Source organism: Phoenix dactylifera, chromosome 12 (genome assembly GCF_051530095.1).
Source record: "Phoenix dactylifera cultivar Ajwa chromosome 12, Ajwa_hap1_PhDact_Kaust_v1.1, whole genome shotgun sequence".
NCBI lineage: Eukaryota > Viridiplantae > Streptophyta > Magnoliopsida > Arecales > Arecaceae > Phoenix > Phoenix dactylifera.
Window position 1 is genome coordinate 1,850,119 of NC_143201.1, and position 19,836 is coordinate 1,869,954.

The window sequence follows — 19,836 nt, forward strand, 5'->3', positions numbered from 1 at the left end:
CCAAAAAAAAAAAAAAAAAAATTCTTGGGAGTCTAAACCAAAAGCACTGTGTGCTCCCTTACGCCATGGCATGCTTGGCTTGAAACCAGTAATAACAGTGTGACCCACTATGTTGATAACCCATCGAGTCTCTTAGCAGGGTGGCAAAAATCCAGGAGGCCATCACTAAAGAGACATGTGGGAGGATCCGAAGATTGTAATAATCTTATTACTTCTACATGAAAGGTGGCTCCTACGTTTCTAAATTAGGTTTGCAAGATCTTGGGTGATGCATTCAGAGAGACTGATGTTTGGGATCGATTTGGTTGTCTCATATTAACTTTGCCAACAATATTTTATATCCAAATAATTTATTTGAGCGTTTTTCCAAATTTGTTAGTGTAAATATATATCAGGCTATTAAAGAAATACTAACAACTCTAGGCATCGGTATAGTTGAAAATAAAAGAGTAAGTGTTGAGAATTATATTTCTATCTGTCTTTTACAATGTATAGAATCAGCCTTTATATAGTACGAGAAGACTGATCAAGTTTGGCACAATCAATCACAAATCAATTAAAGTCCTAATCAATCATATTATTCTAACAGTATGATTATTTCACATGTGCAAAGTGGCTACATTGCAAACAATCAAGTATTTATTTGTATAATTAATTGTGAACTCTAGAATCATTAACCATGATTTGTAACATTAAAATTGGTTAGAAATCAAAATCATGCATTTTTGATATTTTTTATCCATGCAACAGCTGAAAACAAAATTGTCCTCCACGTTTCAATTTGATCTATAGTTTAGAAATATCTAAATTAGTAAAAATTTGATCAGTATATATTTTAAAATATTTGAACTAAAATCAACATTTTGAATTGCAAATTATATAGTTTATTTTATGTTTTTGTTCACTAGCTATATTTCCACCATTTTTTTAAAATAAAAGAATCAATTTCTAAGTATTTTATATTTTTTAGATCATGGTTAATGATATTGATTTTCATTTTGAAAGTCGTTTATTATTGTTAACTAAGAAGTATTTGGAATCAAATAATCTCACAAGCATCCAAGTCTCTTTCTCTCTCTCATCTACATACACACATACATACATATGTGTATATATACAGAGAGAAAGAGAGCTGAACCTGGTTACACTCAAGTGGATCTCACTCAAATTTGGTCAAGTCTAAATTAAACAACGAAAGTTCAATATCGTTGATCTAAGCGATTAGATATGATTTATCTTTAAATTACTTATTCACAAAAAATTATATGATTGGAGTCCTCTAGCTTATGCATCAAGTAATAAAAAAATATATAATTTAATTTTATTTAGATTGTCTAATTTTTTAACTATTTGAAGAATAAGTTAGGAATCTTCAAATTACATAATTTTTGACGTATAAGTATTTAATTTAGAATCCCACTATCTAATATAGATCTCACTATATTTGAACGGAGATCCACTTGAGTGTAACCAAATGTTACTATCTTTTTATACACACATATATATATATATATAAAATTAACTATGTTGAAGGAAGTAATTAATTAAATATACTTAGCATGTGCCGGCATTGAAGAAATATCAGTTAGCGAAAGCTTATCTTAGTAGTAGATTATTAATGGCGATGCTACTTGTTCGAGCAGTAATGATTAATTTAAACAAGAGATTAGCTTAACCCCAAGATCTAGCACCACGGCGGAATGGAAGGGTATCCAATGCAAATATTCCCCCAGTCCACGAATTCAATCGGCAGGGGGCTCGCTCCTTTTCCCTACTTTATTTCATGTCGTGAGAGGACCCGAGCAAGAAGACAAAGGAATCTACCATCCCATCGTAATCTTCTTGGGATTGGCAACGAATCTATACGCAATTTATATATTTCCAAAGTAAACGGTCTGTATATTTGTGTTCATCAGATGTGATCGGTGACACGTCACCTAGCTTCCTCTCCTTCTACGCTTTCCACACCCTTTTTTTTTTTTTTGGTTATATGCATGCATAGTTAAAGGAATGTAGGAAATTAAAAGAAAGAAATCCAGGTGGCAAGCCAAGCAATACGCTCCAAGGGTGTCCCAACCAAGTGGATGTCTCCATCTTTCATTTCCTTCTTGTTGCATGCATATTTGTTACTGTACCTTCTCATGCTAGATCATGTCATTAGATCTGTGCTTGTGGCTCAACAATTTGAGAGACCCATTAGCAAAACTTGGTTAGCACTTCATATATGTTCGACAACACTGAAATCTGGTCCATTTAGCTACGTTTCTATTGTACCCTGGCCTAGAATGTGCAATTAGTCTCCTGCGGAGAAGACCTTTTCATGTTATTGTGTGTATATTTATGGCGAATCCAAAACCTTGCCACTCTCATTGAAATGTATGCTAAAACCCTCTATGTATCTCTTAGATACAAAGGGCACAGGTGAGAGAGGTTTTGCAATCTTAGAGTCTGGTCAGATAATTGGGTCGAAAATTCTAAGAAATTTATGGATTAGACCAATACAACCAGCAAAATTATAGTATTACATGCTGGACAAGACCTATATTCATAAATATCCAAAAGTTTTTTCTTTCTATGGAATTCAGGCCGACCTACTTCAATGCTACTCCCATATATATATATATATATATGAATATAGGCCTAATCTAGTTTGTAATCTTATGATTTTGTTAATTGTACTGATCCAACTGATGAATTCTTCAAAATTTTCAGTCTGATCATCCAGACAGATTTTTAGTAATGTTTATTCTCAAACTATTCTATAGGATCAAATGCAATTAATAGAGTTTTGCTCACTCATGTTAGAAGTGCCCATGCATGTTCTCCATACATTACCATTGATTCCTTAATTGAGATAAGTTTCCACTGATCAACAAACCTAATTAATTTGCACTACCATAAAAACAAGGGAAAATGCACAATACCACACAAACACATTCTCTTTAACACTCCATTTCTGCAGGCACCTGCAGGGAATTTTTTTTCAAGAAAAAAATCCTCCATTTAATGGAGCCCATGCATGGGAGGACGAGGTTGTGGCCCTTGTGGACCTAGTTGCTAAGTTTTAGGTATGTTTTTTATTATTTATTTTAAAACAATAAATTACAGTTAATAATGTGATGGGAATAAATGCCATTTTTTTTTTTTTTTTTGGAAGCGTGGGGGGAGAATCTTTCCTTCAATTTTTTCTTCCCCTCATTCCATGTGCTGCTGTGCATGGTGACGTCTAGAACACGTGAAGAGGCTTCACCTTATCAGTCCTGCCATCTTAGGTGGACGCACAAATATCCAAGAGTATTTAGGCTGCATCTTAGAAAAAGAGGGAGGGGACCCTCTTCCTTCTTTCCTCTAGCCCACAAGGTGTTTGTTTTCGGACAAAAAGCTTTTCACAAGAAGAAAATAATATAATCCCAAAGCCCGTTTCGGCCACTTACACTGTTTCTTGTGAACCTTGCGATCTCTCACGGATCTGAAGCACTTTCTTTTTAAGTCTCCTCCACTTGCTTCTTTTCTTGCTGTGTATTCCTCTAATGATTCCTCTCCTTGTCTCCAAATTTTATTTATGTCGTGATTAGTTTTACTAAAGCAACCTTCCTTATCTCATATAATTACTATACCCACCTTCCTGACCAAACCAAGTGTAGTGGCATTCCTCAGAACATGCCTTAGTCCACTACATCACAAAATATTCTAAATAAAATTAGTCAATAAAGTCAACATGGAATATATTGCAATTTATGTTGAATAGGAAAATTGGATTGGACGCTCTATGCATGGCACTTTTATATTACCGCAACATTTCAGAAGATCTTGTTTGTGCAAGAAAAGCCTAGCCCTTCGTTGCGCTTTTATCCACTGCTGTATAGCAAATGGCTCTATATTAGGCTTCTGGCCACTGCTGCCTGCTTCTATCTCTTCCTATGTTTTAGATACCAAAGTAATATCACCAATCAACAAATAAGACATAGTGAAGTATCTTATTTCTTCAGAAAGTAAACTCAGTAACGAATCAGTTGGAAGCAGTAAGCAATCGATGAAAAAAAAGGTATAACAAAAGTGAAAATCCATGCAGAAGAACAAGAATGCTATCATTGGAACATGACAAACTATAATGGAGACATTAGTTCTTCTGCGAGGATTGGAATCGATCACTAAAAGGTTTTGAACATGCCCCTGCACTGGAATTGTCGATTGTGTTGTCTTTTGCTTGGTGCTGATCACAACTGGAAAGAAGCCATACTTCGACGCATCCAAAGAAAGAAGATGCACACAAACAGTTCTACCATGGAGGAAGCTTTCTGAGCTGAATAGTTCACCAAGCAAGACAGGACTAGCTAGGCCCCAACAGACTGACCACCTACCCAACATATCTTCTTTTTGGGAATTTACCATCAAAAGAGTCTTTGAAAGTTTTGTGATGGCTATTCTAGGGCAGAAACCAATTGCCAACACCCAATCTAGCATAAAAACTGCTCCTGTCCCACAACAAAACCACTAGAACAAGATTTCCATTGCAGAGATTAATTGAGCTGCTAAGGACTGCCTCTGTCTCTCCACTGGAACATCCTCATGAATAGTTGCAGCACATGGCAGATTTCATCGAATTAGTAAGACCCAGTGATGGAAAAGGATAGAGAAAGCTAGTAGTAACGTACAATCTTCACCAGGTGGTCCTGAAATCTATGATCCTCCTGCAAGCAAGCCATGCATCCAAATTGAATGAAAGGTTGCACCCCACTGGGCTAATTTGGTCGGGAGATCAAATCAGACATCAATTAATGCAAACTTAGAAGATTGTGAATCCTTTCATTTGAGGAAAGCAGATGGCCATGGCCACCTCTTGGAGCATCACATCATCACATCGCAATCATTCGATGTATATGGATGCTATTACCATGTTTTCTTCTTCTTTTTCCCCACCCTTTAATAGATTAAAGAAATGGCGTATTAGTTAAACTAAACCTGAATGGAAAGCCTAACTCCTTCCAACCCAGCAAACGCCATGTGGCTCGAGCAGCTTTTGCCTACCACCCCGGCGAGAGATCTGGGCAAGGAACATGTAGCTGCCGAAAGAGAGTGGCATTTTAGTAGTTTTCTGAAAATTGAGGGGCTGTTCTATGTGCAGTGTTATCAGGTAACGCAGTCCTTTTCCCAGCTCTATTATTGAAAATTCTTCCTTTTGGGATCGCAGATGTTTTACTGACAAATTGACAAATATACCCTTTGGCAATTTTGTTTTCTACAAAATTGTTCGCTCCATTCAAATGGCCCTAAGGACCCACAGTCACAATTTGCGCTCACCGATTGAACGGTTAAAATCTTACCGATTTATCTCTCTAATGAAAAATTATATTCTATATATCATGTATCCGTACATACTTTTAATCACAATTGCTGATTCTTATAGGCTCTATTCATCAAGTACTCGTCTCGATGCTTTCTTACCGAACACGCGGGGGAATCGGTGCTTTCCCCGCGTGAACAGCTAAGGCCAGAGGTAAGGCAGCCTTAGCTCTTATTTAGCTATTCTCTTAGGGTCTGGCCTTCTGTCCTTTTTACAAGTCGTACCCTTCTGAACCTTCCTCCTCCTCTCATTCCTCACACAATCACTCTCATCCCCTTCCTCTCTTTCTTCCGTCACTATTTAACTCCTTTGGCGCTGCTTCTCTTCATAATTCTGTTCCTCTCTTTTCTCCTTCCTCTCTCCTCTCAAAGATCCACCGTCACCACGATTCCAATCCTCTGCAAGCTTTCTCCTTCCTCTCCCGAGGTCCTTGTGGCCTAAGTACTTCGCTGCATTCATTTGTTTGGGATCACCCGGCGTGGCCTTGGAGGCGAATACCAGTCTCGATGGGTTCCGAGATCATCGCAGGGGAATTACCCTCGCTTGCACCCATAAGGACGATTGCGGTCCGAGACGATCCCGTCGAAGGTCCTCCAGAAGCCAGCAATGGCGTGGAGGAGGAGGAGTGCGTGACACCGAAGTCGGAAGAGCACATGCTCAAGCCAGTGCTTGCCTGTCCGCCGGCACCGAAGAAGCCCCGGCCGGCGAAGAGGAAATCGGGGCCTCCGTCGCGAGCCTTCTACGCTGTGCCCTCCGATCTCACCTCAGTCTTCCTTGCTCTCGCCAGCTCCCCTCAGAAGAGAATCCGAGTAGGTTAATCTTGGTTTCGTGATAATGTCTCGCTGTAATTTCCTTCTTTTTCTACTCTTTTCCACGTGCATGGTAAATGACTTCATTTTTTATTTTTCTTTCTGGAAATGACGTAAAAGATTATTGGGAGGATTACACTAAAATGCTTTTGTACAACCTTGTTTAGTTTCTATAGAGAATGGATTCCGAGAGAACTAACTGAGATAACGCTATATCTACCTGGTTTAATTAGTTTCTTTCTGTAAATTTTTCATGGTTTTGTCACTGATGAAGGCAGCGTACTTTATTTCTACAAATTAGCTGTTTCTTTTTTTTCATCTTTCTGTGTAAATTATCTCATGATAGGTAAATTCTCCTAGTAATTAATGTGATCCAAAATTCTCTTAGTTATTAGCTATAATTTGTGATTTTCTTATGGGTATGAGCCAAAGAAGGCAAACTGCTCGTATCTTCTAAAGCAGTCCTCTATCTCAAGCTTTTGATGGTGAAAAAAAGATGTTCATGTAAATTTGCTTATTGGTTTCATCCCAACACCTTTCTTTATTTACCGGTGTTTCCTTGCAATCAGCTGGTTTAGTTTTAAATTTGGCCACGGGTGTGATCCACAAGTCTCTTACACGCGTTTGATCTCAAGGGTGGAAGCTGCTTTTTCTTCATATGGGTTTTCTTTGTCGTTAGTTTGTTTCCTTTGAATTGTTCATGAGTTTGATCCACTTACAGAGAATTCTTCCATTTGAGACTTGGATACCAAAGTAAGAGTAACTCTTCTTGTGACCTGGAGATGGAGAGAGATTCTTGGAGACAAAAGGAACATGATCGAGTGCAATACAAGGCAGCATCCGTTGCTTAGGACAACTAGAAACTCACACATCTCTAATAAATCTCAATATTGGTGGCTCCATACAATAGAATTTATTTCACTCTAGATCTACGGTGGAACTGATTCGCCTAATAATTTCTTAAATACAAAGAGCTTCCATGGCAAGGCGCCAGTTAACGTACATACATAACAACCTTCCAAGACACTTACATCTGCCATCTGATTTATCAGGATCATGATGCGTGGACCCATATGGGCAATCACATGTTGAGTTGGTCTTCCACGATGGGAACCGGTGTGCGATCATACATCCAATCAAGGTGTACCTTATCCGCATCTTTTTCCTAGGACAAGGGTTAGGTTAATTAGTTTTGATGCTATGTATGCACTAGAAGCCCACTACTTGGCTTGATTTCTATTACAAAATGAAAAATTCCCCATGCATTGTGTACAAGATAAGTGCAAATTTTACAAATGGAGTCAATATATTGAGCGACAATTTTGGTTGCGCCTACGCAACTGATCTCTTAGGACCCAAACTCTTCAACCTGAGAGAAGCTCATCAAGCTTTGTGCTCAAACCAGTAACATATACCTTTCTTTTCCTCCCCTTCGGTGGACAATTCTCCTTTCCATCTATTAAGTAAGGTAATTAGTATCCTAATAGAGCCCGAGCAACCAATAAGCTAGATGGTTTTCTATTTGTACCACAAGTGCTATATATCTTTGCTTCTAAAACTAGTTTCCTAATTAATTAAGGATATTCTACCAAGATAACTATGGCTTCCATGGCAGTGGATGATGACACAAATGAGCCTCCAGTTGGCTAGGATGGCAAAATTGTGTGCCATTAGTAACCACATATCATAGTCTTAATTTCCTAGGGATATGGATGTAAGCGTATGGATGGGAATGAGGCAGATTCCTTCCATTTGGCTGCAGTGAACACATGGTTAGCATTTAAAAGCTGCATTGCCATAGTGGCATAAGCTTGTACAAATGATGTGTGACCCACCAATATATACAGCTCAGCTTAATGGTACATGCCTTACTAAACAAGCAAAGCAAGGTAACCTTTTGAGCATCTTGCCTTTTGACGACAAGGCTTTCCACCTCCCCTCACACTCTTTTATGGACCACCTCTTGCTCTCAAGAAAGAGGCCCCATTTTTGTTTTAAAAGCTATCCTGATACTGTCCAGAAGGACTTGCTGCTCTAAACGATCAAAAGGTTAAAAAAGTGGTATCTCTTCCTGTCTCTAAGAAGTGAGGTCCCATTTATACAGAGAGACACCTTCACTGCAACGCGACAGGAACGCTGCCCTCAGCCGTCCGAAATATAAATTAAAGAAAAGGGCCCGAATCAATCTCTTCATGCAATTGTCTTTTAAACTAAAACATGAAATATACGCGAGGCGGGTCCTGTGAGCTAAACGCATTCTCCTAAAGGAAGACTCAGCAATAGTGATTGACTGGATACGGAGTAAGGGGCAGAGGAGGATGGAAATCCTCTGCTCTGTGATATCCGATGGCCGGCAGCAGACTGTAGCACCTTTCGAGCCGTGCATGTGTACCGGAAAGTAAAGAGAGTCGCAGACTGGGTCGCCGCATATGCATCCCAGCACTCCGGAAAGGCCTTCTGGCTACAGCTGGGGGTCGCCCTCCAATACTCTGTTATTTTCTTTCTTTTGACTATATTGGCTGCGCGCACGCCAGAGTAGCATGAGCCGCCGTTATATTTAAAAAAAAAATGAAATTTTTTTTTTATTTTTGATGATAAAAAAAACATAAAATTCTCTCTCAGCTATTACCTTATTCTCCTTCCAAAAAGATGTGTGAAAATGAAATAACTGCTATTGATAAAAACAACTTTTCAACATCTTTGTAATATCCGGAGGCCAACTAAACACTTGGAGTAACCCTTGCGAACAAAGGCCAATTATTTTATTTTCCAGAGAGTGAGACAGAAATTACGATATATTTGGTTTGGAGATATTGAGCTTTGAAATAAGAATGAAAATGAGCAACTCTCGTTTTAGCTATTTAGTTGGAAAAAGTTTCATTTTCATTCCGATTTTAAGAGGGATGGGACTGGCTCAATCCTTCTAAATCTAATCCCGACTCTCCGGTAGTATTTAATTTCAATTCTGATTCCAATTAAGAATCACATGCATCAGGGAATATGATTTTTCTAATTTTCATTCTAATCAATTTTAATTTTTATTCCGATCGTGAACCAAATGTACCCTTAATGCCATACAAATTCACCTGGCACTAGCTTTTGCTACTCTTGAGCATAACATAAAAGCTGCCCCTCTATTCCATTGCCTCCGATCATTAAAGAGTGTTTACTACGTTTCCCTATAGAGATTGCTAGTTACAAGATGTGCATGCAGCTGGACGCGGTTACCTAAATTTTGACTTTCTTTCTTTTTTTTTTGAAGAAAAAAAAGCAAACACCCTGGCTGCAGTCCCACTTGAAAAGTGCAGGACATGTATTTTTTCGTCATCACCTCATGGATTGTTCCATTTTTAATTTACTATCCAATAAAAAAAAAAGGGATTGTTTCACTGGGTTCATTCCTTTCACGCTTTCTTTACACCATGCACTTGGAACCAATCGGAGAAGGGGCCAAAATATAGAGAGTCCGTAGACAACCCCAGGTTTGGGACATTTCGAGAACCAAAGCGTTGGATGCATTCGCCACTTCCTTCCAAATCTCATATTGCTGTACACCAGAGCCTTTTCTGCAGTAATATTTTGTATTTTCTGATTACGGGAATACGAGACATAAGAAATGGCTTTCCGCGTTGAAGGCAAAAGAAAGAGGAAAACTCCAAGAACCTCCATGAATGGCAGTGGAATCCTTCCTAGTCACGACTTTGTTATTTGGGATCCGTCCATTTGTTGAGAAAACTATAGACCGACAAAAAATCAAAAAGAATAAAAAGATCAATTAAAATAAAAATTATAATGAGATATAAGTACTGTTAGAATAATTTTAGAATCACGTAACAATCTGCACCATATGATAACTTTCTTTATCAGCGTGATTTTGTGTCAACCTATATTAGTTTTTTTCATTAACATAATCTTGTTAGAGTAATTTTGGAGATCACATGGTAACTTGTAAGTATAATATATGATGGGATGCGGTTAGCCAAACTGTGCTGGCTCTTAGAACTTCAAGAAGTTATATGTCAATTTGTACATGATCTTAAATGTGCTTCTGGAAAAGGATTGGTTTGCAATGAGTATTTAGTTGCAGATTCGGTACGTAGAATCAATTTTTGATCGAAGATCTGTGACCGGATGTCGCACATATGTTGGAGAAATTCAAGGACGGGAGCTGAAGCCGAATATAGGGCAATGGCTCATACTGCATTTGAATTGATATGGATAAAGAACCTATTACATGAGTTAGGCCCTCATGTAAGCCATCCCATGAGGATGTTCTGCAACAAAAAAAATAGCAATTTTCATTGCCAATAATCCAATGTTCCATAGAAAGAAGAAAGTACATAGAAGTTGACTATCATTTCATTTGTGAACTGCTATGACCAAGAAGATTATGATGACAACATAAATGAAGTCCCAGAACTAGTTGGGAGATTTTTTTCAAAAGCTCTTGGGTGCTATAAGTTTCAGATCAAGTCTTCCAAGCTGGGCATGAGTGGCATCTGTGCTCCAGCTACAGGAGGAGTGTCCAATGTCTATTTGTAGACTTTGGTTAGGAAAGACCTGTTCTTTTATGTGACCTGTTCTTTTATGTGCTTATATTGAGCCGGACCATTAGTTGAGGGAATTTTTGCTGTTATAAATTAAGCTTCCTGCAGATCGCTAGCTTGATGACGTATTGACATGAATGTTTAGTCGAATGAGTGGACTGTACATATCCATCTCACTTCCTTTTTCATCCAGTTCTTCTTCTCTATTCCTTGATCTTGATCTTCTCTTTCTTTTTATTCCATCAATACAAGAGTCATGATATAATTGGCAAGACTGCAAGTCTCTAAAGTTCGTGATCTTCGAGATTGGATCTGGACCTAGATCCAACAAAATACTAAGGTAAAAAAACTTATTTATTCTTACATATATAAGATAAAAAATCACCTTTTGAAATGGGTGATGTGGTCCCTATATTCTCTCGGGATATTATTTCTTTCTTCATGGTGTTGCTTCTCTTCGAGTTGGTTCGGAGAAATATTTGTTCCCGGGGGATCCTGTGTGGCATCCAAACAGGCCCTAGCTTGAAACCTATATATGTTCAGCTGCATAAACCGGCTCAAGTTGCAGAGCTTCTACATCTATCAACAAGAAAAGCTGATCAAAGGCTACTTGATCACGAATGCATGCATGGCTACCACCATTGCGATGCTTATTGTATTTCAACAAAATTTAGAAGAAATCAATATGCATCCGATCCTTTTCAGAGGATGGTACAAATGGCCGGGTCATCATAGGTTACGTATCCGACCACAACTGGCCGGCATGCGTCGCAGTATGATGGCAAGGGCTTGCATGGTTCTGGCTCCTTGGGTTTGGGTGGTGGTTCTTTTTTGGGCTCTTCCTTCTTGTAAGGACCAACACTCTCGATTTTCACCCACTTCTTGATCTTCCTCAGCTCCTTCACAACGATGACCGGATCAACATCTCCTATCACCGTCAGCAAACCCTTCTCTGCGTCTATCGTTATCTCATTTATCCCTGTCAAAATTTTGATTAATTTAGCTTTTGTTTTCGAGGAACGCCAGCTCTTTGGCCATTAGGCTGAGAAGCTGGAGAAAAATATATCCCACTTCTCTAAACTTGGAGCCCTTCTGATTCAAGCAAACTAACCTTCAACCTTGGCGACAGCTTTCATGGCACAAGCCTTGCACTTGAGGCATGCGATGCTGATCTTTAGCACAATCTTCTGCAATTTATTTAAAGCCAAATTAAGGACAAGGTTAGAGATAAAACGCATAGAATGTGTTGGGTTAAATGAGCATCGGTCTTTAGGAAATTAGATGAGCAGGGCAAGAGAGTGCAAGTATGCTTACCTTCATGGCACCACAAATGACTGGGATGGAGGTCGGGGGTTCTCTTGATCTCCAAGATGCCAAGGGATGCAGATTGGTCTGTATATAGGATGTCCATGGTTACTTTAGCCTTGAATATGGACTTTTATGTTCTTTATTGTTTGACTTTAATAAATTCACAAAGGTCCTTGAGATCTGAACTTAAACTAACTTCCCCTCCGGATTGGTGTGGAGATACCATGTGAAAAGTTTCAACGCGGCCTCTCTCATCAAGCAAGAGGCATTACACCTTTACACTCCCATTGTAAGTATTCATAAATTGCAGGATGGTTGCTTTCAACCTCCGTTTCCACCATCAAAAAAAAAAAGGATTCGTTTGGATCCTCAATTCCACATGTTAACAACTCTTGTTGACTATATTCCAACTGGGCAGCAATTAAAACATATTGGAATACCAACACTTTGAAACGTTCGGAACACTCATATAAATTAGTAAGTTCCATGTCTGTTTCCTCGTTGAATATTGGCTTCGAGGTTTCTTAGTTTCCTAAGCTATCATTTTTTTTCTGTGCTGTTCTATTCTTTTCTTCTTCTAGCTTTATGTGTTTTCTGATCTTTGTAAATACCTTTCTTTTCTGATCCAATAAATCAACTCGTAGGAGCCCGTCTTAGCGCTCCTCCCTTCTCTCAGCCCGTCTTATGAAATGATTTTTTTCATGAAAAAGATCAACTTGATACTATTGCTCGGTCTCCACCTCCGCCAACTTTGACAGCCTCATGGAAGCGAGGACTTCACGCCGGAGCCCCACTTCTTCCTGACTCTTCACAAGTGCAAGAAAAAAAGCATGCACCAAGGAGTGGTTGGCCGAATTGCCAACAGTGGCTCTTAGGTCAAATCCAATAGTTTTCAATGCCTGTTACGTGCTGGCGAAGAGCAGCAGTGTCATAACCTATCATTTGTGATTGCAATAACAATGTTAGTCATCGGTTGGTCATCTGTTAGGGAAGAAAAAAAAGAAAAAAAGAGTTGTTTATAATTCTTTTAGGGATGGAGGAATAAGTTCAACTTAAAAAAATAAAGTTGGTCGGTTCGGTTACAAATGTTGACGCTATAGAGAAGACAAAGTCATTAGATGATTAACTCTAAATTGAATATCACGTGATTAGTAGCAAATATTTTTGCTTTTTTATTCCACCAACTTCATGTCCCATTCAAGGAAGAACTTATTGCCTACACTATCCACATCACATAGCCGTGCACCCAACTAATCATAACAGCGATGGTTAATATGGGCCTCATTCATCAAGCTTGCATCTTAGTGCATAACTACAAAAATCAATATGCATGCATGCATACATTATATATATATATATATAGAACTCCCAATATGAATCCTCTTAGTTTGCCGGTACTCTGAAAATCCTAAAGACAAAGTGATGATCACTCAAAATGGATGAAAGTGTACATATAAGCATATCTACAAGAGGAGTCCATGCAATAAGGCCCTATGAAATGAGGGCCTGAGAAGAGGCCCCCTGTGCCCTTATGTTCCCTATAGCCCACACTGAAATTCTTAAACCGAAACATTATTTAGGTTGGGTTTGAGCAAGATTGCTTCAAGTTAGTATAAATTTTGATTATATCACTGATCAAATAGATACTTTACCATGACAGTGATTTTCGTAGTTATGCCTAGAACTGATTCAATGATGAAGCTCAAAAATAATAATAAAAAAATAAATAACAATGAGTGTAATATCTCATATTGCCCGTGTTGGATGTTCATAATTAATGAATGTTATGGACTCTGAACTGAGGAATTAGAGGTAATGAATATTGTAATACAGATACGATATTCTGCCTCAAATGATATAGATGTGATACAGCTAAGGGATAGCAGGTCATATATATTATGATTTTCTTATCTAGGATAATCCTCTCCATGGCTCTCTCGAGAACAAAAATTATGATTTCTCAATCTTGCAATGTTGTATATATAAGCTGTCCAAGTAGATGTTTACAGGAAATGGTATGATTTGCTCAACCAAAAGAAGAGTATGCTCATCCTCTTAGTTGGTTTATCGTGCTCATGAATTTGTCATCAGGCTGCATCTCGTTCTCTTTTGTAGCCAAGGGAGAAGGAAAAGGCTACTCATATACATCGTAACCATTATAAAATGGATATCTACATCATCCATCATCCAAAATTGAAACTTTAATAGGGTACTTATCCCTCCAATAAATAAAGAAACTAATATTTGCAAAGGATGAAATAGCTAAATGTCCAGCCTAATAAATATACTTGCCATCTTTATAAGCTGTTAAGGCAACGACAACTACTAGCGTACTCCAATGAAGATGCTCAAGCGAAAAATATTCATATCTTCGGTGTTTGGATCTACTCTTTTGTAACGAGAATTTGCATATCTTAGATACTTGACATAATTTCACCTATTGTTTTTCCTCCATTTGTGCAACTCCTAGAACACGTTTCTTCCTTGTTTATCATTAAAAATTTCTTATGGTTCGAACTCAACATCTTGTGAAGTGCAATCCAAACATGTCCACCTTGAATATATCATTTAATTTGTGTATCTTGTAAGGCAAATATGGTATCACCATTTAAAGATGAAATAATTCAAGCTAAACAATAAAATTACATAAGAAAGAAGAAAGGTTAGAGATGAAACTTTATAACATCCACAGTAATGCGAGCGAAAACTCTACTAGAAAGAGAACAAATAGATGTATGTGATCTTGAGGCATTAAAATGAGAAGAAATCATAAGAAACCTTAACTCTGCCGCTCTAATCTCGCCCTCGATTTACGGATCCCCGGCTGTAAACATCGATAGTACCAAAAAAAGATAAAAAAGAAAGAGTAACTTTTCTCAAGAAAGAAGTGGATTGTTTATGTTTTACAAAGGGGAAAGTGATATGGCTTGTTCTTTCGTGATGAGAAGATTTGTTTTTAATTATATTTATTGAGCGAGCCAAAAAAATTTGTTACCAAAGCACATCCATTTTTTGGTGTTAAACCACATCCAAAAAAATATTTTTGCTAACGTCATGGTCAAGGGAGAAGGAAAAACGGACATATCTCTTTCATCTCGGATCCATTAGAACATAAACGGTATTCCTATCTTGACGAGTTTGAGATGTTAGTAGAATGCCTTGAACATCGTTGGATTCATTCAAAAAGGTTGAGGATGTGCACATTTCTTCTATTCATTCAATAATATTCAGGATATACCCACTTCTCTCTTTGATTTGAATGATGGTGCCTTTTCTTAAAAACTGTTCTATATTCATCAGACGTTGGAACTATGTAAGGCTGAAATTAGAGCAGATACCAATTAGATATTACTATACCGATATCTATTATTTTATTTGATAAATATAGGTACATATATGGATGTTGGTCATATACAAAAATTTTGTCATATCCTAAATCCAACACCTAGGTCGGCTACGTGACAGGGCCGCAAACTTTCTAAAACAATGCCTTAGAGAATATGCAAGGCCTGAAAATTTATTACAATCTTAATATCACTAAATAATAATGATCTCAATTCATAACGAACAACAAAACTAGTGCAATTGCAAATTTAATTATATAGCCAGTATCAAGTGATGGTCTATCTATTTATTCTTGTTCCCGTGATTTCAACCATAGCCACGTACCAAGCGATTTGTAACTCTCCAAGAAAAAGGGAAGAGGTAGTTTGAGCTTTACGGCCCAGTAAGAATCACCATACATCTACACCAACATAATAATATAAGTTTGAAAATAGTAAGTAATCGTCCCACACATCATGAAATCACAAACCGACTGTCAATAATGCTCGAATAAACAGCACACATATGTATATTAAATATCAATAGAAATCCAACTACTCAAGAGTAATATATCATGCGATATCTCATAAATCTTCAATGGTATTTTCAAGCAGCTTTTCATTTCATTTCTTTTTAACCCAATCCGGATCCAAGATCAATTATCTTTTTGACTTTGGGCCAAATCTGGGTTATGTTTTTCGACCATATCAAGGCAATCAATAAGTGTCACATTTTTCGCATGTGATAGAGAAATCGATAGAGCCATATTTCCAGCTTGTGATGGGGCAATCGATGATAACGAGATCAACCCATAGTTCTTATTCATTCAATCAAGTTCACATCCACACGTCAATTCTTTTTATTTCGGCTTTAGACTAACCATGGTCTTTTTTTTTCACTCGTGATGGGGCAATTGATAAGTGTCATATTTTTAGCCAGTGATGAGACATTTTATATAACATGGTTGGTAAAGAGCACCACATCTATTAGTTCGATTATGCAAATATAAGTTATACTCACATATTCATCCATCGTACTATCAATCATAAGCATATATGATAAAAATATAATTTAACATGAAACCGTCATAAAAGAATTCTTGCATCTTACTTATCTTGATTATGAACATACAATAACATATGTATACAAAATATCTATAATCATGCAAGCAGGTGTATAATGATTCTTACTTCTATGCTGATAATTCAAATAAACTAATCAGCTGTTCACACTACGATCTATGAACCAAGATGTGTAGAACCTTACTCAACGTCCTCTTGCCTAAAAGATTGCTCTCCTACAGAATCAATTTAACATCAAAATTATTTGAGATGACCAACAACTAGAACTCTCTACTGGTCCAGTAAGAGGTCCACTACCATGTAGCAACTTAGGACCACCCACCGAGTCCCTTCCACCCAAATTTCTCTGAATCAACAAGAGAGAAAAACACCAAGATAGAGAGAGAAAAGAGGAAGAAGAAGAAAGAGAAACAAGATGTGGAGTGATTGATTATAACCCTATTTGATTTTGATGAGCTCAAAGCATTTGAGTATATCTTATGTTATACTAAGGAATTCAATCTAGTGTTTCAGCCAAATATTTGTGAATTTATGTTTAATTGTCTCTAGCCTTGGTTCAATACATTTTGGCTAAGTATGGAACTCAGTTTGAACTAAATTCTGGAACGCGAGTCGACTCCGAAAGATTTCGAGTCGACTCTAAGTGTTTCAGACGTTCTGGCACAGACTCGAGTCGACTCCGGCACATTACGAGTCGACTCCGACTGAGAACAAACAACAGGACAGAAAGATGAATCTCAGACCCTGTCACCGAGTCGACTCCTGAAGAATTCGAGTCGACTCCGATGCTTGCCGAGTCGACCCCCGATAGTTCCGAGTCGACTCCAAGGAGTAACAGACAGAAAGACAGAGAAGTTGTTTTGGACTCTGAGAACCGAGTCGACTCCAGAAGAACTCGAGTCGACTCCAACGGTTGGCGAGTCGACTCCAAAGAAAGCAAGAGTCGACTCTCAGAGGAATGCAAGACTAAAAGTCAGAGAGCCAACTTCGGTCTCTGAGAGCCGAGTCGACTCCCGCAAAGTCCGAGTCGACTCCGAGGCAGTTCAACTCCAACGACAGAAGAGCAGTTTTTTGGTCTCTGAGAGCCGAGTCGACTCCCGCAAAGTTCGAGTTGACTCCGAGGCAGTTCAACTCCAAAGACAGAAGTGATGACCCAAAGATTGATTTAAAGATTGATTTTGATGATCACAAAACCTTGAAGTATAAATACTAATGTTTGTGTTGCAAGAAGAAAGATATTTATTTTGCAAGGAACATAGCAAGTTGGAAGAACACAAGAAGGCCTCCAAAGCTCTCAAGAAAAGTTGGAAGAAAGCTACAATTTATTGGCCCAAGTTTCAAGTTCAAAGGATTCAAATTGGAGGAGCAAATTCAAAGGAAAATTCAAAAGAATAGTCCTCGAGTCGACTCCTGAAGAATTCGAGTCGACTCCGATGCTTGTCGAGTCGACTCCAGAGTAGAACGAGTGGACTCCAGGGAGTAACAGACAGAAAGACAGAGAAGCTATTTTGGACCCTGAGAGCCGAGTCGACTCCTGAAGAACTCGAGTCGACTCCGATGGCTGGCAAGTCAACTCCTGAGGAAAACAAGGCAAAAAGTCAGAGAGCCAATTTCAGACACTGAGAACCGAGTCGACTCCCGCAAAGTCCGAGTCGACTCCGAGGTAGCGCAACCCCAAAGACAGAAGACGGTATTTTCGTCTCTGAGAGGCGAGTCGACTCCAAGATAGTTTGAGTCGACTCCAAGGCAGCGCGACCCCAAAATACAGAGGATCAGTTTTCGGGCTCTGAGAGCCGAGTCGACTCCAAGAGAATCCGAGTCGACTCGAGGAAGAAAATCAGAAAGTATGTCCTCTGGATTTCTAAGAATGAGCCGACCCCTAAGTGCCCGAGTCGTCTCCAACTATTGGCGAGTCGACTCCAGTTTGGTCCGAGTCGACTCTAGGACAAGGCATGCACATTAATTCAAATTTGGAACAGTGGCCGAGTCGTCTCCAGAAAAGCATGAGTCGACTCCTGCTACAGCCGAGTCGACTCCAGATCGCGCGAGTCGACTCCGAGCCCAACGGATACATTGTCAGAATGTGCAGACGGGTCATAACGGCTCTATTTTTGTCTCTAACGGCTAGTTTTTGTTTCCACGCCATCAAAAGCTATAAAATCAAGAGGAGAGCTAGGGGAGATGGAATGGAAGTGGGAGAGAACATTTAGGGAAGAGATTTAGAAGAGATTACAAGGAAAATCTCCCAAAAGCACAAAAGGGCCATTCAAAGCAAAATAGAGAGAAGAAGAGCATCCAAGTGAATCCCAAAGCTACCTCTTCAACTGTGTGCTGCCTTGTGAGATCCTCTACTTCGTGCAAAATCAGAAGAGGGTCAAGTGAAGAAGAAGCCGAGTTCCTCCATCTACGAATCAGTTTGAGGGCTTCTTCTCTTTACTTTACTTATTTATAGTTGCTATATTTGCTTAAGTGAGAAGCTTGTATTTGATTTAAACTCTTGTTCTAAGATCTTGTAACTTGATTCAATCAAGGGATTGAATCAAGGGGTTAAGGTTTGTTGGTGAGCCAAAGAGAAAACCAACGTTGTAAGGTTGTGGTTGGTGAGCCTTTGGGAAAATCAACTGGGTTGATTGTGAATCCGGAAAACAATCGTTGTAAGGTTTTGGTTGGTGAGCCTTTAGAAAAACCAACTGGGTTTGATTGTGAACCCGGAAAAACAATCGGTTGGTTCTAGTCGGTGAGCCTGTGAAAACCGACCGAGTTCGTTGTGATCTCGCAAAACAACAAGTTGGGTTGTGAGCTTGTAAAACAACCGGCTGTAATCTGTAGGATTATAGTGAAATTCTCAAGAGGTCTTGGGGAGTGGATGTAGGTGCTGGGGTGCACCGAACCACTATATGTTTGTTGTGTTTGTAATGCTTCTTGTCATTGTCTAACTTACTTACTTACTTAGATAAATTGCTTGCTTAACTCTTATCCGCGCATCCTTTAGTTGCAAGCATATTCAATCAAGTCACATTCTATACATCAAACTGTTGCTAAGTTTAAATTTCACTGTGCATCTATACAACTTAGCATAATTAATCAAAAAGTTTCAGAAGTAGTATAAAAGGATTTAAAAGACCCAATTCACCCCCCCCTCTTGGGTTGTATCTACTGGGCAACAAGTGGTATCAGAGCAGGTGCTCAAATATTATTTGTAGTCTTAACCGACTAGAGCCAAAGATCATGACAACCCCACATAACGTATTATTTGCTGAGGGACTTTCCACAAACAGACCTCCACTGTTTGATGGATCTAACTATATTCAATGGAAAGCTAGAATGAAAATCTTTACTCAATCACAAAACCATGAGTTATGGAATGTCATAACAAATGGCCTACACACACCCACGAAATTGATTGAAAGTATGTTCGATAA

The 19,836-nt window shown here is 38.6% G+C and overlaps 1 protein-coding gene and 1 long non-coding RNA gene across 2 annotated transcripts; one reads left to right on the plus strand and one right to left on the minus strand.

The window, feature by feature from the left end:
* The first annotated feature begins 4,996 nt into the window (after positions 1 to 4,996).
* LOC148700333 (uncharacterized) lies at positions 4,997 to 6,385 on the plus strand. The gene is made up of 2 exons (XR_015971969.2): positions 4,997 to 5,311; positions 5,408 to 6,385. It is a non-coding gene; the product is annotated as an uncharacterized LOC148700333 (long non-coding RNA).
* A 4,929-nt stretch (positions 6,386 to 11,314) lies between these two features.
* On the minus strand, positions 11,315 to 12,221 carry LOC103715621 (heavy metal-associated isoprenylated plant protein 43-like). Its single transcript, XM_008803303.6, has 3 exons — positions 12,015 to 12,221; positions 11,812 to 11,887; positions 11,315 to 11,679 (listed from the first exon to the last, which is right to left on the minus strand). Exons 1-3 carry the CDS (start codon positions 12,018 to 12,020, stop codon positions 11,402 to 11,404), a joined length of 360 nt encoding a protein of 119 aa, XP_008801525.3. The 5' UTR covers positions 12,021 to 12,221; the 3' UTR covers positions 11,315 to 11,401.
* Positions 12,222 to 19,836: the final 7,615 nt, after the last annotated feature.

What these genes read in the sequence shown, in the direction of transcription:
- LOC103715621 (XM_008803303.6), bottom strand. An exon ending in AGCTGTCGCCAAGGTTGAAG is followed by an intron (nt 11,680 to 11,811) that starts GTTAGTTTGCTT and finishes AAATTTTGACAG; the next exon opens with GGATAAATGAGATAACGATA.